This window comes from Pipistrellus kuhlii, unplaced genomic scaffold (genome assembly GCF_014108245.1).
Source record: "Pipistrellus kuhlii isolate mPipKuh1 unplaced genomic scaffold, mPipKuh1.p scaffold_m20_p_7, whole genome shotgun sequence".
Classification (NCBI taxonomy): Eukaryota; Metazoa; Chordata; class Mammalia; order Chiroptera; family Vespertilionidae; genus Pipistrellus; species Pipistrellus kuhlii.
In genome coordinates this window covers 32,162,890-32,183,623 of record NW_023425573.1, presented here as the reverse complement: position 1 = coordinate 32,183,623, position 20,734 = coordinate 32,162,890, and the positions used below count along the sequence as shown (strand labels likewise).

General features: G+C 35.8%; 2 protein-coding genes across 4 annotated transcripts in view; one reads left to right on the top strand and one right to left on the bottom strand.

The window, feature by feature from the left end:
• The window catches only part of ITGA4 (integrin subunit alpha 4), a 65,504-nt gene extending 56,780 nt beyond the window's left edge, over positions 1–8,724 (top strand). Inside the window, exons 21-28 of the mRNA XM_036421589.2 lie at positions 20–109; positions 1,924–2,014; positions 3,945–4,052; positions 4,847–4,972; positions 5,596–5,715; positions 6,769–6,867; positions 7,241–7,360; positions 7,865–8,724. Of these exons, the coding sequence (XP_036277482.1) occupies positions 20–109; positions 1,924–2,014; positions 3,945–4,052; positions 4,847–4,972; positions 5,596–5,715; positions 6,769–6,867; positions 7,241–7,360; positions 7,865–7,966 (856 nt within the window). The 3' untranslated portion in view covers positions 7,967–8,724. The remainder of the gene's footprint in view (positions 1–19; positions 110–1,923; positions 2,015–3,944; positions 4,053–4,846; positions 4,973–5,595; positions 5,716–6,768; positions 6,868–7,240; positions 7,361–7,864) is intronic.
• CERKL (ceramide kinase like) overlaps positions 7,702–20,734 on the bottom strand; it is an 86,034-nt gene continuing 73,001 nt past the window's right edge. Inside the window, exons 6-14 of one of the 3 annotated variants that reach the window (XM_045575279.1) lie at positions 18,657–18,731; positions 17,695–17,872; positions 17,545–17,604; positions 16,923–16,948; positions 16,721–16,829; positions 14,857–14,953; positions 11,064–11,242; positions 10,344–10,411; positions 7,702–7,897 (exon numbers count right to left, since the gene is read on the bottom strand). In XM_045575279.1, coding sequence (XP_045431235.1) covers positions 7,896–7,897; positions 10,344–10,411; positions 11,064–11,242; positions 14,857–14,953; positions 16,721–16,829; positions 16,923–16,948; positions 17,545–17,604; positions 17,695–17,872; positions 18,657–18,731 — 794 coding nt within the window. In that variant the 3' untranslated portion in view covers positions 7,702–7,895. Of the gene's footprint in view, positions 7,898–10,269; positions 10,412–11,063; positions 11,243–14,856; positions 14,954–16,720; positions 16,830–16,922; positions 16,949–17,544; positions 17,605–17,694; positions 17,873–18,656; positions 18,732–20,734 lie in introns of those variants that run through there. The other 2 variants (XM_045575280.1, XM_036421590.2) reach the window with 2 other exon arrangements.

Below are 20,734 nucleotides of genomic sequence, written 5' to 3'. Positions count from 1 at the left end.
TTTTCTGTTTGTTTCATAGCAAAAATGAAGGGGAGATGGACCATCTGAAGCATAACAAAGTGACGTTAGCAGTACCTCTGAGATATGAAGTCATGCTCACGGTGCACGGGTAAGTAGACACTGAGGCCTCCTCTAGAGAGGAGAGATGATTTTAAATCTTGTTGCTGCATCCTGTATTAGTCTAAACCATATTTAAAAGACTTCTTAAAGATCTGATGCTATTTCTCTTAACAATTACTGCAGCACTGCAGTCCCTTGCCCAGCTGTTCGTTATTTTACCCCATCATATAAGTGTCACTGAGACCATATCACGCTAGTGCCCAGCTGGAGGGGATTTCTTCCTGGAAGAGCCTGCTCTGCCTTGCACAGGCCATGTCTGGAGGTGCCCAGTGCAGGCCAGGCCCAGCCTCTGGGAGATGAGCAGTGCACAGTTTGTTTGATCACACTCCGTGGCTGTGGCAAGTGTGAAGTTTCAAGGATCGCAAGCTTGACCAAATGACCACTCTCTAGAACCTGTGTAGGAGAGACCATCTGCAGCTCTTTTCTGGTCTTTATAACTGTGAATCACAGAGTTCCTCACCCACAGCCCCAGAGCCAGTAGTCACTGATTCCTCATAATTTTAGTAATTGATTATGTTGTTCTGACTCTGATGCAAGGAAGACAGGTATGAAGAATTGAGTATTCTTCATGAAAGGAGTATTATGAAAACCTTTAATGATTGTTATTAGAAATTATTTAAGCTATTAATCTTTGTTTAAAAATGCATTTTAAAGCAATTAGAGATAAATGGACAAGCAAGTTTTTCTTGTTGCACTAAGTATAAACCATCTCCAATAATTTTTAGCCACCCATAGGATGGCATAGAATTATACAGAAATAAACATATCAGTGTCTGAAACTGATGAAATAGTGTACCAGGTTTGTGAGATGTAAAAAGCAGGGAAATAAAGGCAGCCGTTCGAGGTAGAGGACCACCCAGAAAATCAGTGGGGAGCAAAGAAAAGCAGTTGCATGTTTCTTGGTTTTGAATGTTGTCTTGCCTGCCCTCCTTCATTTTCCTATGAGCATCCTCCCTTTTTTTTCATTATCCACATCTTATTTTGAGCAAGTTCTCCTCTGCAACTATTATGCCGCCTACTCTGCATTTGACTATTTCTCATTTCTTTCCTGGGTAATGGGTCCCTAATTTGCATTGCCTCATAACAGCTGCCAAATATAAGCAACTTGTGGAGTCAGGATTTCCCTAGGAAAGTATTTCTTAAAGTTCACTACTGACCATACATATGTAAAATCACAGGTAAAAGAGGAACAGCTTTGTATTCTAATAAAAATTTTAATATACTTATTGGTGCTTGAATTGTTCCCCAGAGCTGGGTGAATTACGAATAGCCAGCAGGAATTAGGAGATGGAAAGAAATAACTCAAAAATAGGTAAGGTTGATTGAAATAGAGGAATATATTGAAGTCATAGGGAAAAGCTAAAGACTTATCATATTTGCCAATTCATATAAATCAGTAGAATGAGCCATATAGTGTTGAGAAGAGATTCTGTCACCCAAGTCAGAGCACATGACTTTCTAATTTCATTACATCTTTACTAAAATTACTATCTTACCAAAAAACCAAAAGTATTTGATTGTGCTTAAGTGCCTGTTGTCTAAATTAGAGCATATTTGAGAGATAAGCTATAATCCAAACTGTAGAGAAAGACTGTTTATAACACCTCATCAAAAGAAAGACCATTAACCAAGTTCAAATAGACTGTACAAATCTCAGGTGGGGCCATGTGTCTTATAAATATTAGCCTCCTGGTGCTTAGCACAGCCTGGCACCTAATACGCATCCCATATATACTTCGACTTCATAAATAAATGAGACTATAACACTGAAGAGCACACTAAATTTGGATTTGTTTCTACCAGGTTTATAAATCCAACTTCACTTGTGTATGGATCAAAGGAGGATCATGAGCCCGAAACGTGCATGACAGAGAAAATGAACTTCACGTTCCATGTAAGAAAAGTTGGCTGTGTTGATATTTGTAACGAACTCAAAGAATGTGACTGGTGCATTGCTCGAGAGGACATCATATCCCTGTGATGTCCCTCAGCCTTGGGCCGGCACAGTTTGGTTAGGACAAGGAAGGAGCTACCACACGGATACCTGTGCCCTTACCTCCCCCTGTTCTTGTCCCTCTTACTCAAGCCCACATCTCCTTACCATGCAGGTGGGAATGAGCTAGCAGGAACAGAGGTAACACTTGAAACTAGCAAAGTTATGGGAGAATCTGATAGAGGTGCCTAGGAAAAAACAAGATAGGCCAAGGGAAGGCATGTTTAGGTGCAAATTCGGGAACTCTTGTCTTGGTTGAAGCATTTAAAAGCCCTACAATTACCAAGTAAAATCAACAACTCTGTTGAAGGTCTGCTTGGTCAGCCTTTCAGGCCATAGGTAGGTTAGCTGTAGCAAGAGATGCATCATTTATTCAATAAAGAATAGTGTCATTATCCAGAAATATTAGTATACTAATATAAAGACAACTTAAAAATGTTTATTATCAACTGTTATTTTTGGTGCATCATGGATATTGATGATTAGTAGATAATTGGAAATAATGTCCACAAAAATTTTTTGAACCAAAAGTACCGCCCAAATATCCTTAGAGCTATGTAACAATCTGTGGGGTGTGAGTCTGGATTTTGGTACATTTTGATAGTTTGTAAGGCAATGTCCTTCAAAATGTACATCAGAATCACTTGGAGTGCTTGTCTAAAATGCAAACTCCTGGCATTTTGATCTGTGGAAGAAGAATGACTTTGAAGTCCTATTAAGTGTACATACAGTCAAGTTTTTGTTATACTAGTATACAGCAGTAGTGAAAAAATGTAGCCCTCTATTTTGAAGTCCTATGGTTTGGTGAGTCTGAGTAAGGATGAATACACTCTTGGAGGTCTAAATGTTATCCGGCAAACAAGGATGGAAGGTATTGTAGGTTAGAATGATTATTTACAGGCATCAGGAAGACTTGCCTAAAGGTTTGGATGCTGCCTTTGAAACTGCCCCGTGCCTGCATGGCTGAGCAATTACCATATGTCCCAAAGCCAGGGACACTTCATTTATATCATATGCATTCAAAAAAGTATTGCAAGTCTGTGAGTCATGCTATTTCATTCAGGTATTGTGGTACATTTCATTTCTGACTTTGTATTGGTTTTATAGTGAAGCTTTCAGGTGGTAGCATTTTGGCCCAATTTCCTTTTACAAAGATCTGCAATCCCCAAATTTATCAGCAATAATGAACTATCACTCCCTCATGCATTATTCTTTAAAAACCTATTGAATTTTTTCTAAAACCGAATAACCTACCCCTTTGTGATTTTCTGAGTGTATCAGCACTATAATAACCCTGAATTAAAATACATTTTATTCACTTACTGCTGACATCCCCTCTGCACAGAGTACTTTTGTGAAAACATCATAGGATTTAAATTAGAATACCTGGGTTTTGTCCCAATTCTGGTCATTTTTATATTGGGCACATTGTTGACTAACACCTCTTAGCATTTTTTGAGCTGGCAAATAAATGTTTTCCCACCTGATGGGATAGGGATGAGGACCAATTGGTCATAGCATTTTAGATACAGAATGTGCCATACACATATACATTCTTGATGTCTTTTCTTTAGACTAAATAGAACATCTGCCTGGACATTATGGCCTAATTAAGAGCAAAAGGAGAGAGCTGGCAGTAAAAACTAAAAGGTTGTTATTTTCAGCAAAATTTTTTTCTGTTCTCACTATCAACATTCTGTCTCCCTTTGCGGTGTAGCTGCCAACAAGAAGTGTTTCATACAGATGGGCTCACCTAAGAGCTCATTTAATATCTGTACTTACATTTATGAAAGCATTTAAAAGTTTAATTTTTTTTCCTTCTTCTTATCAGGTTATCAACAATGGCCCTAGCATGGCTCCAAATGTTAGTGTGGAAATAATGGTCCCAAATTCTTTTATCCCCCAAACTGATGAGTTGTTCAACATTTTGGATGTCCAGGTAAAAATTTGTTCCCTCCTTTATTGTAAGTAATACTGCTGAAATTGAAATGTCTGTTAACTTCAATCACACTTACTCTCAGCTGTAAATTCACCCTGCATTCATTGAGAACACCTTGAATATTATACATTGCATAGAACCTCTGCATTTGACGTACACAGTAACAATTATGCTCTCCTATTTCAGTACATTTCCTTGTGACATGGACCTGTGGAAGTAATTTGGTTGATAGAATTTGCCATAAAACTTTAGACCACTGTTGGGGAACAAAATTAGTATTTCAGCCTTTTTTAAAGAAAGAATGCTCCAGTCACTGTTTAAGAGTCAGTATTCTTATATTGTTGATTCCATCAGAATTGCTTTTACTCTCCCAGTTTCAAGACAAGCAATCAGTAAGCCTATGAACTGGGTTTGAGATCTAATTTATAAAAAAAAATCTTACTTGAATTCCAAATTTAGATGGTAGGACATGGTGTCTAAAGCCCGAGAAATGTTAAATTTCATGCTATTTTTCAAATTGCCCTAATTTCTGTAAGATTAGGGCTATTTGATTAGTTTAGGACCTCTATCCAACACTCTAAAATTTTTCTGAGTTGGTGTTTTTACTGCAGAGATTTAATCTGTCCCAAATAAATCTGTCAAAAATATTTTCACACTTTTCAGAAGTACTTGATATTTTTAGAAAAGGTAATCAAGCAATTGGAACTTCATTTTATTGGAACTTTTAAAACCATGTAGCTTTTATTCCTTCCAATATTGAATCATAACACATTTCTTGCTTCCTATCTTTATAGACTAGTTCAGGAGAATGCCATTTTAAAAATTATCAAAGAATGTGCACATCAGTAAAGAAAAAAGATGCAATGGAGGCCCTAAGAGACATATATAAATTCTTTTCGAGGACTGATAAGAGGTTATTGGTAAGTTTCAGTTTTTCATTGTTCTTGTTTTCCCACATACAGAACTGAAATGCTTAAAATCAATGGGTTTGACCTTCAGTTGGGTTTGAATAGAAACAAAGAATATTCTTGCCTGTGAGGAACAGACATGGTTGGACATTTGCAATAGACCCAGGGTAAACTATAGACATTTTAATTATTTGTCTGACAAATGCCCATTCTGTGCTAGCCAGGCATTTCTCCATGCTCTCTTAATCGCATTTCACAAAGGCTACTCAGAACTTGGCCTCTTTTCAGTTTAGTGAATTTATGAAAAAAAAAAAAAGAAGAAGCAATCTTAGCATTCCAATTATTCAATTTTTACAATAAACAGAACATCCAACTTGGCAAAATTCTGATTAGGAGTCTTTCTTTTCAACATCTATCCCAGATTATCCCAGATGGTTAGGTTCATAAGAACACATGCTCCAGTTCAAATACTTTATTTTATAAAACAAACATTGTTTAAATTGTTTAAAGTAAGATTTTTAAAATGCCACTAACAAAAACAGATCTTAAATTCCATGAAAATTATTTTAGCCATCTTCTAAAAAAAAAAAAAAAAGTTGAAATGTTAATGTAGCTTTTTTTGGTATTCTTTCAAGTTCTGCACAAAAGCTGACCCACATTGTTTGAATTTCTTATGCAATTTTGGGAAAATGGAAAGTGGGAAAGAAGCCAGTGTTCACATTCAGCTGGAAGGCCGGCCATCCATCTTAGAAATGGTAAGTCTATTCAGAACCTGCAAACTATACCTAAGTGGGATGGTATGTAGGGAAGCATTCAACAAATTAAGAAGGTATTAATACAAAAAAATTTAGAGTGAAACTTCTGTTTCAATTATTTTTCTTTATTGATGAAGGTATAACATATGTGTTCTTACCCTGTCATGGTCCCCCTGGTGTCTGTGTCCATTGGTTATGCTTATATGCATGCATAGAAGTCCTTTGGTTGATCTCTCCCCTCTTACTTTAGCTGAATACATTGTTTAAATGACATGGTTTTGAGTAATTAAATAGATAATTAAGAATTAAGATGTTTTCTTTAGGAAGTATGTTCAACTGTTGATAGACCTTGATTAAATCAAAGAAATTGACTACCTTAACATTTTGTATAACCTTAAAGTCCTTTCCAAACTATTTTAAATTATGCTTAAAATCTAATATTTAATAAAGCTAAGAAGTAAAATTGTATTTAAAACACCTCAATTGTGCATACAATTTCAAAAGTCCTTAGTGTCTAGAGATTCTCGCTTATAAGTCTCTGCATTAAATAGTAAAGCTCTGAGTTCATCAACCTATTGATTTGATATCTGAATGCTATAACTTATTTGTACCAGATTTTCTCATTACAGTATTAGGTAGACTGTGTGTATTTGATCAGAGCATCAAGATGACAACACAACTTAGAAAGAAATAAAATAAATTTTAGGTAAGGTTTATTAAGTGAAGGAAGTCTTATTTTGTGGTTAAAAATTCAATATCCAGGGGAAAATGCACGACAAACTAACACATAATATTTAAATCAAGTTATCTGCATGCCATGGCTATGTTTAATAAAAGAATTTCAACAAAATGGTGCCATATAAATTAATACCAAGACCATGCCTTGAGAATCAAAGTAAGCTTTGCAATTAATTACAAATGGTGAGGTAAATTGGGGAAGATTAGTTATGAAAACTTCTAGATAGTAGGTAAGGATCATGAGAAATTAGTCATTGTTAATGTCTTCATGAAATGAAACTATGAATCAATAGAGATCTTTCATTTATTAAACAGGATGAGACTTCAGCACTCAAGTTTGAAATAAGAGCGACAGCTTTTCCAGAGCCAAATCCAAAAATTATTGAACTAAACAAGGATGCCAGTGTTGCACACGTAAGCTAAACTGAAACATTAAGACTGTAGGAAAAATAGTATTGCTAGGGTGGTTAGTCAGGAAAATAATTTTTTACTAGATCATGGAGGGCTTGAAATACTTTCCTGAGAGTTGGTATTTTCCACACCTGGAAAGAGTGAGTGAGCTTTTTAAGGAGTTTAGGATGGATTGGAGGAAAAACTACAGAAAAAAAAAATCCATTGTACTTACTGTTTCTGCTGATCAGTTACCAGCATTTCCTGTGATTATATTCGAACCAGCAAGAGAATAAGATGGGTAGTTCTAAATACTATTGGGGATGGAGGAGGGAGCTGCAAAGGAAATAGGAGCAAACTCTTAAACTGGTGGTTCTTTGTTTTGGTTAAAATGTAGGTTTGGCTCGAAGGACTACATCATCAAAGGCCCACACGTTATTTGACCTTATCGATTATTTCAAGTAGCTTGATACTTGGACTTATTTTACTTTTGTTGATTTCATATGTTATGTGGAAGGTAAGCCTTTCTTTAATAATTACCAATGTTAACTCTCTCAAAACGCCACCCTTGACTTTCTTAAAGCCAATTTGTGCCTCTCACGTGACTGTACAGTACTGATTTCACCATATTTCTCCTAACTTTCATATCAAACTTGTAGAAAAATATGCCTTCTTTAAAGATAACTCATTTTCAAAGAAACATTTGAGAAACACCACACATTATGTTGAATGTCAGTTTTAGAGATTTCACACATGCTTTAGTAAGTCCTGCCGTAATTGCTCTTTAATCCCATATTTTCCAAACTAATTTTTACTGACTCCATGGGACACAGTTTAAGAACTTTAGCATAGCAGGTCCTCAAATGGTGTCAATTAGCCTATGAAAAATTTGATTTTGTTATACATTGTTTTACTTAAAATCATAGAAAAATATCACCGATGTTAAGTTGCCATTGATTGTCTAGATATTTTATGAGTGTAATAACTGCGCACTAGTGATTATACAATAATATTTTTTCAGGCTGGCTTCTTTAAAAGACAGTACAAATCCATCCTACAAGAAGAAAACAGAAGAGACAGTTGGAATTACATTAACAGTAAAAGCAATGATGATGCTGATTAAAGACTTCTTTTAAACTGAGAAAGCCAAGACTCAGGTATATCTAAAGAATTTAAGACATTGTTTACAAGAAGCCATGAACTTTGCTTTGCCCAGAGTTCTTTTATGTACTTTTTACTCATAACCTCGTGACATACTATGTCTTAAGGCAAATGAAAAAGGTCTTGTTTCAGTTAAGTGGATAGAAAACACTAACACATTACATTAAAGATAATCCCTTGAAGATATTCAGAAATAAAAGTGCATCTGAATTAAATCACAAACTTGATTGAAGAAGTCTTGGACTTCAAGATATGTGCTTGCTTCAGCAAAATAATAATCTTCGAGACTTGTTTGAATTATGTTCTTTAAAAATATTCAGCAGGAATTTTTCAAAGACCTGTTTCCTAATGAATGAAACAGCTCTTTGAAAAAATTCTGCTGAATATTTTTAAACAAAGCATTTTACCTTTAAGCCCTTTACTTGTAATACATTTCCTATGGGCTTTGATCAACCACCACTCACAGTCTATGATTAATGGACCCGAAGAACAAACTTCTGACTGAACTTTAATACACTGGTTTGAACTTAATGGGATGACTTCTGGGTAATTGTTGTTTATAAAACTATGGATTTCTTCTTTCTGTATATACATAACTTTGAAATATACATATATGTTCACATAGGTATAAATCCATAAGTCTCTCCTGTAACAATTTTTTCAAAGATACCCCAGAGTAAATTTTAAAAATCTATCATTTGTCAATTTTCTTATTTACAATTTACAAAACAACAGTACTTAAAATTCTAAGTTATATTCTGAAACAGATTGTGAATGTTGCACTTTAACTGGTAAATGTAAAATATGAAAACTGTACCTCACAAATACTTTTTAAAAAATCAAAGCTCTGTAAAAACAGTGATTAAGGAGAAATATACTGATACTCTGTAAATAGTAACTGGATATTACTCTTTTCATATGTAAGTGTTAAATGCTTATAAGATCAGTCTCTTCTGCATGGAATTGGGGAAACATAATTTATAATTTTTAAATAGATTTAGCTTATATCCAGTTAATATAACATCGAAATTCCCAAGGTATATGTTTTAGTGATCAGTGAAACATTTTAAATTTTTATGGGTTATTTTAGAATCCTTTTTATAATCCTTTTTATAATTATATAATTTATATTTTCAAATTTTAAGACATTTAAAGATAATCTTTTCTATTATTTATTCATACATATGAACTAGATGCTGATCTTAGAATATAATTTCATCTGAACTGGGCTAAATCTGTCTTTATAATATATATAAAAGACGACTGTGGCCAAATTTTGAAAATCTATTACAAGATGTGATCAAATAGATAAATTAGAGGTCAGTCTCTACTATTATGGAAAATAGTCCATAGGAAATATTTATAGGAAGTCCCTGCCAAAAGCCATCTTCCTCAGACTACCTAATTGCTGTGTAAGTTATCCATCACAAGCCTACAGTCTGTGATAGATGGAAAGTGTAAAATGCACAGAGATGCATGAACATGAAACCTGTGAGCTAATACCACCTAATTACATTTATAATATTAAAATTATACTTTTTTTTAATAGAAACTATTCAGGAGAATGCCTAGAATCACTGATGAAAAATGAAGCTCAAATTTAGAATTTCGTTCTCAAGGATGATCTCTGAGGAAATTTAAATTTGGTTCTTTTCCTATTCAGAAATGACAGCATTTCAGGTGCTATTGAAAACAATGTTATAATGGCCAGTACACATGACTCTCAGGAGCAAGAGGAGAGCACAGTACCCTAATGGGCCGGATTCTGCCTAGTTAAGACATTTTGCATAGTTTAAAATAAAATTTAATAAACTATGAATTTTCAACTTTCAGAGAATATTCACAAAATTGGTACCATAACAACTTAGACATAGGAGGGAGTCCTTTTTGGGGAAGTTGTTATTAGAGAAATTTTTAAAGTAATACTAGTACTATTTCTGGTTAGATTGAGTTGTATAATTTTGAAATTTAAGCTCATTGGACAGGTACCTCATTAGGAAAATCAGGGCATTCTTACATGAACTTTGTGGTCTATTCATACCAGACTACAGGATATTTAACATCAGAATTGATGGACTCAAATCCTGAAAAATGAAAGAATGTAAATTATTTCACTTTGGAATTATCCAGGTTAAAAGTAGATATAAAGACATTCAAAAAATCAGAATTTAAATAATTTTTGTTATATTTAAACCCTCAGTACTAATTTTTAGCAATGTCAAAAGTAGCAAGCAATTTTAATTTCTTTAAAAAATATTTTTTTTTCTGTTGGGATATCTGTTTAAAATATGTCCATTCATATTAAAATGTTAGTTCATATGTTTGTTATAAACAATTACATGTTACTTTGGAATCATTCATTTCTTCCATGCTTTCACCATAAAGATTGATAAGTCTTGGGTGTAATCTGCAAAGAATAAAATATGTGTAATTGATTATTTTATCAACCTATCATTCTGTTATTTTTCACACATATACCAATTGAGTACAGTGCTTAATACCAAGTGCAAGTCTAATGACAGCCAATAAAAACATACACATTCATGGTAAGAGATGAAATCTAGAGAAACTGGGGCAGGATGTGTAATAAATCAGCACTCACTTAGTATAAAGCCTTGACTAATATTCTCCATTGTTTTTGTAAAATGCAGGCAATTGTACAGATAGAGAGCTCACCAGTTGCTCTTGTTAGCATGCTATGTAAATTACATGGAACTGCCGAATACAGATTAAATTGTAGTCTGCTACTCAGTGTCACCAAAGCTTAAACTTTTGACTCTTTTCAAATTCAAAATGGAAATTGTAGACATGCATTGTCTGTATAGTGTAGACTTATAACCAAAGAAAATGTGTTAACTCTCCAAAACAATTGATGAATAAGTGTAAAGTCATACTTTATTAAAATTATACATTTATCTGTTTATCCTTCCCTGATTTTATAATAAAAAAAAAATCTAGCCAATTGCTTGCTTTGATAGTTAAAGAAAGAAGGCTTCCATTATACTAGCAGTTTTGTGTCTACTGGTGGACATAGAAGGCAGTGAAATCGTTAGACTTACTTAATGTGGACCTCTGATGTAACTTCCATTAAGTCGCCATCTACATTCCAGGGGAACCTGTTTTCTGAGGCAGTTTCATGTGGTTGATCCTCCTCCTCTAGACTGTATGCACTGGTTTTATTCCTTGGATAAACTTTTACTTCTTCAACAGTGTAAGTCTCAACGAATGGAAAATTGAACTAAATAAAACAAATGGACCTCAATAGACACTTCTCCAAAGATGACATACAGATGGCCAGTAGACATGAAAAAAATGTTCCAACATCACTAATCATCAGAAAGATGCAAATCAAAATGACAATGGGGTATCACCTCACACCCGCCAGTGGCAATCATCAACAAACGTCAAGTGGGGCAAAGATATGGTGAAAAGGGAACCTTCATACACTGTTGACGGGAATGCAGACTGGTAGAGCCATTATGGAAAACAGTATGGAGGTTCCTCAAAGAATTAAAAATGGATCTGCCATGTGATCCAGCAACCTCACTTCTGGGAATATATTCTGAGAATCCTGAAATACCCATCAGTAGACGAATATATTAAAAAGCTGTGGTACATTTACACCATGGAATGCTCTGCTGCAATAAAAAAGAATCACTTTCCCTTTGAGACAGCATGGAGGGACCTTGAGAGTATTATGCTAAGTGAAATAAGCCAGTCAAGAGAAAAAGTATCACATGATTTCATATGTGGAATCTAATGAGCAACATAAACTGATAAAATAGATCCAGAGACATAGAAGCATGGAACAGACTGTGGAATCTCAGAGAGAAGGGAGGGGTGAATGGATAGGATGAGATCAACCAAGGAACTTGTATGCATATATGCATAACCCAGGACTTGGACAATAGAGTTGGGGGGGGGCAGGGAGGGAAAGGGTCAATGGGGAGAAAGGGGACATATATAAATGTACATACATAAAAGTACAATAAAGATTTTTTCAACAATGAAGTTTTTTTTTTTTTTTAAAGCTGTGGTACATTTACACAATGGAATACTATGTGACTATGAAAAAAGAAGCTCTTACCCTTTGCAACAGCATGGATGGACCTGGAGAGAAGTATGCTAAGCAAACTAAGCCAGTTAGAGAAAGACAAATATCACATGATCTCACTCACATATAGAATATAATGAACAAAATAAACTGACAAACAAAATAGGTCCAGAAGTATGGATGAATAGAATAGAATCACAGATCTCGGTAGGGGAGATGGTGGGAGGGGACAGGAAGAAATTAACCAAAGAATATCTATGCATACCAATGGACACAGACAATAGCATGGTGAAGGTCTGAGATGGGGCAAAAAGGAGAAAAAGGGAGACATCTGTAATACTGTTTAAAAATGCATATAATCAGGGTGTTTCCTTTCTCCCTAACTGCTAGTACACATTAAGAAAGTTCACTCTGCTCTCTCTTGCAAGCAAAGATCAACATGCATGCTTTGAAACTAATTATAGCCAGGGTTTCCCAGTTTCTCTGGAAGAAGGAACCCTTCTAAAGCTTTCCTACCTCGTTTAGATCTAGCAGCTGGCCAAGCTTGTTTTACAACAAAACAGTAAATCTCTATGAAATTGTATACAGTAATGATATTGTAGAATTTCCAATTAAAGACAATCTTTAGTACTGGTCTATTGATACAGAAGATTTATATAATCCACTGACTTGATTAGTAACTTGTCAACTAGTTTAGCTGATATAAAGCAAAGTCTAGTGTAAGCTTTACACTTGGAATTTAATTCAGAAGAACCTAGGCTTAAACTTATGAAGGCAAAAAAAAAAATTCAATCTAATGTTTCACAGGTGTTTGCCTGCTTCATCCCCTCTTTCAAGGTGGCCACAAGTTGCAAGATAATTAATTGTGTTTAGAATAGTGTAAATTTCAAATTTCAATTTTTTCTTGTTTACAGAAACTAGTGAAAAAATAACCTACCTACTCTAGCAGAAATGCAGAGTACTCGTTTATTTTAGGTTCCAGATAAATGACATGAGGTTTATTCTTCATATTATCTACACATCCACCTATAAATCTCAATAAAGCACAGAAATTTAGAAGCTGACAGAAAACTGAAATTTTTCCAAACATCCTTATTTTACTAGTAGAAAACACAGCGCAGTAGATTTTTCCAGTTTATACAGGATCACACACTGGGTTCCAGTGGACTATGCTGGGGTTATATGGTGGCAAAGGCTGTTCTGATTAGAGGGCCCCGAGCAGTTCTCTGAAAATGCTTACGCCTCTGCCTCAGGTTTCCCATCCCAGGCTACAGCCTTACAGACAACCCACATACTGTGCACTTGTGAATATCTCTCCTTAATCACTCATTGTCTACATAGTCATTCATTGTAAAAATGAGCTTGAAATGAGTCATTCCTAACCGGCTATTATAGGCTAAACTGTGTCCCTCAGAAAGGTATCTGGAAGTCCTAACTCCTACTACCTATGAATGTCATCTTCTCTGGAAATAGGGGCTCTGCAGGTGTAATTAGTTAAAGATGGGGTCCTTGAGGTGGGCACTAATCCAATGGGACTGGTGTCCTTGGAAGAAGAAGAAACTGGGACGCAGAGAGATGCCAGGGATGTGCACACACACAGGAAAAAGCATTGCAGGTGCAGCCAGAAGGCAGCCCTCTGCGAGCCAAGAGGAGCCTCGGGAGAAACCCCACCTCCTGGGCTTCTCCCATTCAGAACTGTGAAGAAGTGAGTTTCTGCGTTTAAGCCTCCCAGTCTGTAATACTGGTATGGCAGCTCTAGCAAACTGATATGAGGACAGAAACAGGAATTCTGGTGGAAGATGGTAAAGAGGTGAGGCCACAGTGGGCAAAGGCCAGAACACAGAGGGCCAGGCACCTGCTGCGGACATTAGATGTCAGCCTGGTGACGGTGAGAAAGGCATTGCAGAATTAAGCAGAAGAGAAATCAGATGTGTGTTTTAGGAAAAGCCCCTTAGAAGGAGGTTTGGAAGACAAGAGCAGGGAAAAGGAAGACCAGAAAGAAGGCTATTAGAAGCAAGAAGGAATGAGTTTTGAAGTGAGGAGAAGGAGCAATTTCAGAAACATTCAGAGGGGAACAAACAGACCTGCATGGGGGGTGGGTTGCGAGGAATGAGGAAGACCGAGGAGTCAGAGTAACTCCAGGGCAGGTGGAGGGATGCCACTGACTTGTGTCAGGAACCACGGAAGGGGCCCTTTAGGGGAAACACTAGCATTTAAGGGTTTTAAAGTCCCTCCCAAAAATGATGGTAAATGTGAATGCAGAAAATTATGGACAGTGAGAACTGTCCAGATATAGGATGGAGTCAAAAGAACCTGAAATGGAATTTTTGCTTTCCGTGGACTGTACACAGAGATGGGGAGGTAAGAGGATCACCCCGCAAATGATGGTTTCCAAAGTGCGCTACCATTGTTCATATATATGAACATCCAGTTCAACCTAAAGGTGGTTCACTACTTCTCATTCTGAAGAGCATCCCTAGTAGGTAATTTTAACCTTAATTCACTTCATAATTTCAATATAACACTAAATGTCCTATTTTTGCACAAAAACCCAAACAAACCAAGAAGACACAAATATATAACCACCAAGCCATAGCTCAAAAAAAAGGCCAATCTATATTGTAGTACTAGTGGATACTTTTCAAAATTTGAAGGAAGTACAGGTTGACAAAAAAGTTAATGTATTTGGAAGAAAATAAAGCCTTCTTATGAGGCAAGACTTGATGTCAACTCTTGCAACATATCACTGTCCATGCTTAATAGCTTTGCATATAAGTAACAAAAAGAATTTCCCATACCTGATTTTTAACACTGGCGTATCTTTTCAGGTGTTTTATAAATTCCTGTCGAGAGGTGTTCCGTGCAATTATAAGAGCCATACTTCCATTATTTAACCTGAAATTAAATATTTGTATTTGACATTAAGTTTATTAAGAGATTACATAAAAATTGACTCTATATCAATCTTTCTAAAACATACAACATTTACTAGAAGTTTTAGGCAAGAGAGATAAATCATCATCACATTAAATTTATTTAAAATTCTTAGATCATATTTTGCCGTTATTTTTAAATGACACACAGCATTTTAAAATGCTTTTATTAAACAATTGCCTTCCTTCTCAGCAAGCACTTTGGTTTTTCAAAATGCTTTTATTAAACAATTGTCTTCTCAGCAAGAGCTTTTTATAAAATGAACCATCATGCACCCTATCCATATATCAAGATGCAATTTAAAATCCCATGTATTCACTTAAGGATTCTACATGTGAAACCACATGTTTGTTAAAGATGTATTGTAAAATAGTTAATATGTACCAGTGGTATAACAAATAGCTCAACACTTTCTAAAATCTGACGTTGATTTAAATATTTCTTTATGGGCAGGTCTAAGTAACACAGGAAACTAAATCAAAGTGGCCCTTAGGTAGATGATACGAAATGCTGCCACACATGTTCGGTTAAATGACCGAGCATTTTAATCTTGCCTAGCTGTTTGGTTCGATATAAAAGAGACTGTAAATTTAGCATGTGTGATTCAGTGCCAGAAAAGCCACTCGCAAATGTTTGTAGCTTTAGAAGGTCATTTGCAGAAACGCATGTGAATGACTTCTGGCTCAATTCCAGTGGAAATACTACAAAGTTATTCCAAGAATAACAACAACAACAACAAAAAAAAAGAGCTCTTTAAATCTTATGGAAGCTCAGGTGAGAGCTATATGGAACATTGGAGATTACCCATCATTCACTCAGTTTACATAAAAGGAAAAGAAGACCCCAAGCTTAAGTGATTTGATCAGAGGCGCGCGCGCACGCGCGCACACACACACACACACACACACACACACACACACACACGATCACAGAACCAGAGCTCTTATTCCTCAGGGTTCAGTGCTTCTTTGACTTGTCATGCCATCTCTTCCCAACCAAAAATAAACAACACTGAAACAGTATTTTTTTAATGTGCTTCATTTTTACTCATAATCATTCTAGTTAAATATTTTGCAGGGAGGTTGAAACTAATCATTACAATAATGTTATAGATTGCCAAAGTACATTAGTCATTCTTTTATTCCACCTCCAGGGAAAATCTAGATTTGACTACATTATATAACATTCATGATCTTTTCTTCTATGCTCTACAGAAAAAGGAGAGAAATTTTCGTACCAATAATGGACAACTACTGAAAAGAATGTGTAAGAGATGAAATATCTATATCTTATGAATAAATAGCTATATCTATAAGACAATATATAAAATGTCTTATTTTATAGAAAATGTGGGTAGTAGACTTTTATTCATATGTATCACTATTCTCATTAAGTGTTAATAAAAATGTTTCTTTTGATTAGAGGTATCAGATATACACAAATACATGCTTTTCATGCTACAGGTATTTATGTATGCACTAAAATTGGAAACCAGAATGAAATACAATATTCTCAACAACTGGTAGATAAACCTAAATAACAGCTGTTCTGAACTTATTCTGATGACAAATTCCTGAAAATCTCTGATATTATACAGTCAAGGACAGAATACCTCTTCATAATATTCTAGGTAGCCAAGAGTTGGGGCAAGGAGGGGTAGGTATTATTCTGCAAGAAAATTTTGGATTATAGGAAAGTATCAATGGTTCAATAAAAACACTTACTAACCTGGTATCAGGTGCCAAACCTCTAGGTGCCACTGAACACAGGCAAGGAATTGCCATAATGCTGACATTCAAGAACTGACCCTGGATCATTTGCCACTGAGCATTACAGTCTAAAGATATGAAAAAGACAGTTACCTTCCCTCACCACAGCAAAATGGTACTAGAACCTGGGTCAGTTCTCAAGGAGATGCTTTTAGACTCACCAGATTTGGGAGATCCCTGTGCCCTTCTAAAAAATAAGAAGACAAAGGGGAAAAATAAAGACAAAAATAACATCTATTAAATATGAGAAAATTATAGGCTCCTATGTTACATATAGTAAATGTTTTCTTATATTAGACAGTAAGTAAAAATATGTGAATAATTCCATTACTAAATTATATTGCATTGATTCATTTCTAGGTAGCATCACCAGTAAAAAATGATTTTCATTTTTTTAAAGACTACAGCACTTCCTTTGTGTGACTTTGATTAATATTTGTACTCCACACCCAGCCAACTCTCATGAGGACAGAAACTATGGGTTCTGTTTGTCTATTTTTTTTTCCTTTTGGTTCATGTATCCAAAGTGCTTCAAATATAGTAGGCACTCAATAAACAGCTGTTGGGTGGATGGAAGGATGGAATGAATTAATGGTTGTATCTGGAGACAGAAACCAAACTACATGGCCTACCAGAATCTGTAGGACTCCATGATTCTATATTATTCACTAGTACGCTAGAAAAGCAACCAAAGGTCACAATCGAACAAACTGTTTATATCAAACTATTATATGCTTTAAAAAAAGATACAGATATAGATGTTGCTTTGAGCTTTCTACTTACCTTTCTTGTAAATCTGGAGAGCTGTTAAATGGCAAAAATGATATTTCACAGTCCTCTGGCCTAAAATACAACAAAATATGTTATTAACACTCACTGATTCTGAGATAGAAGATTTTTGGTTTAAGAAAGAGAAGAAAAAAAAAGACTTACTTAAGTTTTGCCAGTGCCTGAATTACAGCAAAATCCCTTCGTTGGGTAGGGGACATCCATCGATGTTTTTCTGCCAGAGCCAAAGTCCTTCCACCAAAGCCAAACATGGCCGAGAACCCAAAGCGAAGAAGCTTGCCAGTGGTGCTGAAGGTGCAGACATCGACGGGTTGTATGTGCCCTTGAATATTATATTAAATGTTAGTCAACTGTGCAAGAGCGCCAGTTGTCAAAATGGCAAACACAGAAGAGCACATTTATTTACTTTTAAATCTCAAGCTACTTTATACCATAGTAAATACCTTTGCTTTCTCTCCATCTTTACCTACAACTACTGGAATTGCCATTGGCAACTTTTTCAGGTTCTAGGAAAGAAACAAAGTGGCAGATTTTGCAGCTTATAGCTATTTCATATAAAGCGTGGCTAGGATGTGATGTTGTAATATGCGTGAAAAATAAACAGATTTAGGAGTTCTGCATTGCATTTATCCAAGTGTTTATCTTTTCCATCAATTGGGATAATAAAAGGTCGAGTGGATGTACAGTGATTGAAAAGCATTATCATGTGTGGTTTTTTTTTCTTCTTTTAATAACATAGTGCTAGCCCTAGAGACTTGGTACAGTCCAACAACAATATCTGATATACTAGAATAGTGTGCATGGATTTTCTTGACCTGGTTACAAAATCATGACCTTACAACATATGAAAATGTATTTTTTTTCTATCAATATATTATAGCGAACTTTACTTACTGCTCTTTATAGCATCTCTATTCTGAAAAGACAGGCAGTCCAAACAGAGAAGTGTTGCCTAATTGACCTTTGGGTTTTAATTCAACCTTTCTCTGCTATAAGAGATAAAGACCCTGTCTTTTCCTAAGGCAAGTCTGACAGGAATAAAGCAGCCTCCCTTAAGTAATATAGAAACTTGCTTGTAAAACTCACTCCTTTGAAACAATTCTTACCCATTATAATGTGCAAAGTTGCGGTTACCACGTGAGAGATTCCATGGAGAGAATGTGCCAGCACGTTGGTAGAGCCTGCCAAGTCAATTTTAAAACATGTACAGTCAGTGTAGCCTAGGTCACAAAGCAATCATTTGCTCTTTGTGTGGATGTCATTATGAAATATTCAGATGACAAATTAATGGAAATTTGTTGCCATTCTCAGCTCAGATGCACATCAAATGAATGATTCTTTAATTTTCAAACAACTTAAAGATTAGAAAATCGTTTATAGTATCTCCTTACTTATAGCCTTTTCCATTATGAATGTCTATTTTCTACCCAAACTACTAGCTATATCAAAGACTACTATATCCAGCTTGAATAAATGGGCTTCTAACTTCCATACCAAAAGGAGCAACAACAGCAAAAGGGTGTTTCTGGAGAGCAGAGACAAATGCATAAATACATTAAAAAAATAAATAAATAAAAGTCCCAACAGCAACTAAGAAAAGCACATAAGATCACTACGAAGTCCAAAGGGCATGCTTTAAATACAATTAATAAATCTCCAAGATAAGCTCTCACCCAAACAGGGATTCCCCTTTATCTGAAAGCGGTATCCTACATGAAGAAAATATTTAATTCCATGGTCTTTGCCTTGGTTTGAAAATCTGTATTGAGATAGTATAGACTTCTGATTGTCATAATCATTAAGATAATTTAAAAACCACGTGAATTTTTCTTACCTACAGAAGAAAAGAGCTCTCTCAAGTCAGGCTCCTATGGCATTTATGTCTCTGAGATCCTGGGGTCAAGGTCTGCTTTTGAAGGGGAAAATACCAGCTAGCCCCTGCCATTCCCACAAGGCAAAAAGCATTTAAAATTAAGCAGCTACAATTTTTCTTTAATTAAAGAATATGAGAATAAAAGCTGCGGGCTGTGAAAACATGGATGTGCTATGTTCTGCGGCTTTCAAGGCAAAGGTTTGTCCCTGGATTGGTGAATCAGGAATAGTACTGTGTGATCCCTCGTTAATCTCTCCAATTTGCGTCACTTTGAACCTATGTGTGCTTGAGCTGCTCAGATGGAAAAGCTGAGGTAACAGACCATCATTAAAATAATAATAATCATTAGGGATCTTTCTAATCATTAATGATTTCCAGACCTCTACTAATACCAGTGCAAAGAGAACTCCACCTTAACCAGCTGGTAAACTGGCTCCAATTGCTTGAGCAAAAGGCAAGGTATGCTCTGACCCTTGTTACTCGGAATATGGCCCAGGGTCCAGCAGCAGAAGACAATACCTGGGGCTTAGTAAGATCTCCTCTCAGCCCCCACTCCAGACCGACCAAGTCAGAGTCTGCATTGTACAAGAGCCTCGGGTTATGTAAACCTACACTAACCTAGAGAGGCACTCCCAGGATAAAAGGCCCAGGGATCAGCAGCACCAGCACTACTTGGGAGCTTCTTAAAAAGGCAAATATCTGGGTTCCACCTACAACCCATGGAAGTGGAAATGTCTGGGAGGAAGGCCCAGGGAGGTATCCCTGTTTTGGCAAGTTCTCGAGTTGATTTGTATGCACCCTAAGGTTTGAGAACAAGTGATCTAGAACGAAAGGTCCACCTGTTACTCAGTGGACCTTTGCCTGGGAGTCAAATACCTAGACCTTTTTAACCCTCACTGCCTGCCCTTTGGCAGTCTTATTGCTAATGAGTCTGGACTAGGCAGAGGACAGGGGAGGAACAGATCAGTCTATTTTGCTTCCCAGTCAGATTTATGGTGAAGATTTTTGAGGAGGCCACATAATTAGAGGGAGATATTTAGGATTATCAATGGATTACAGTACTCCATGAAACACATTCCCTCCATTACCATGGTTAATTAGGAATGGCCATAAAAGCATTCCTCTAGAAAGGCTATTAAAAAGCATAATGTAAAGTTGTCATGTGCAATAGAGAATGACACATATCATGACTCAAGAAAATAAAGCCTGTTTACTCCCTGTGAGTTTCAAGTATGCTAAGCATGCCCAAGCACAAATGTTTTTTGAGTGCTAGAGATCACTGTTTTTATTTTTATGTCTTCTAAGGCTTTT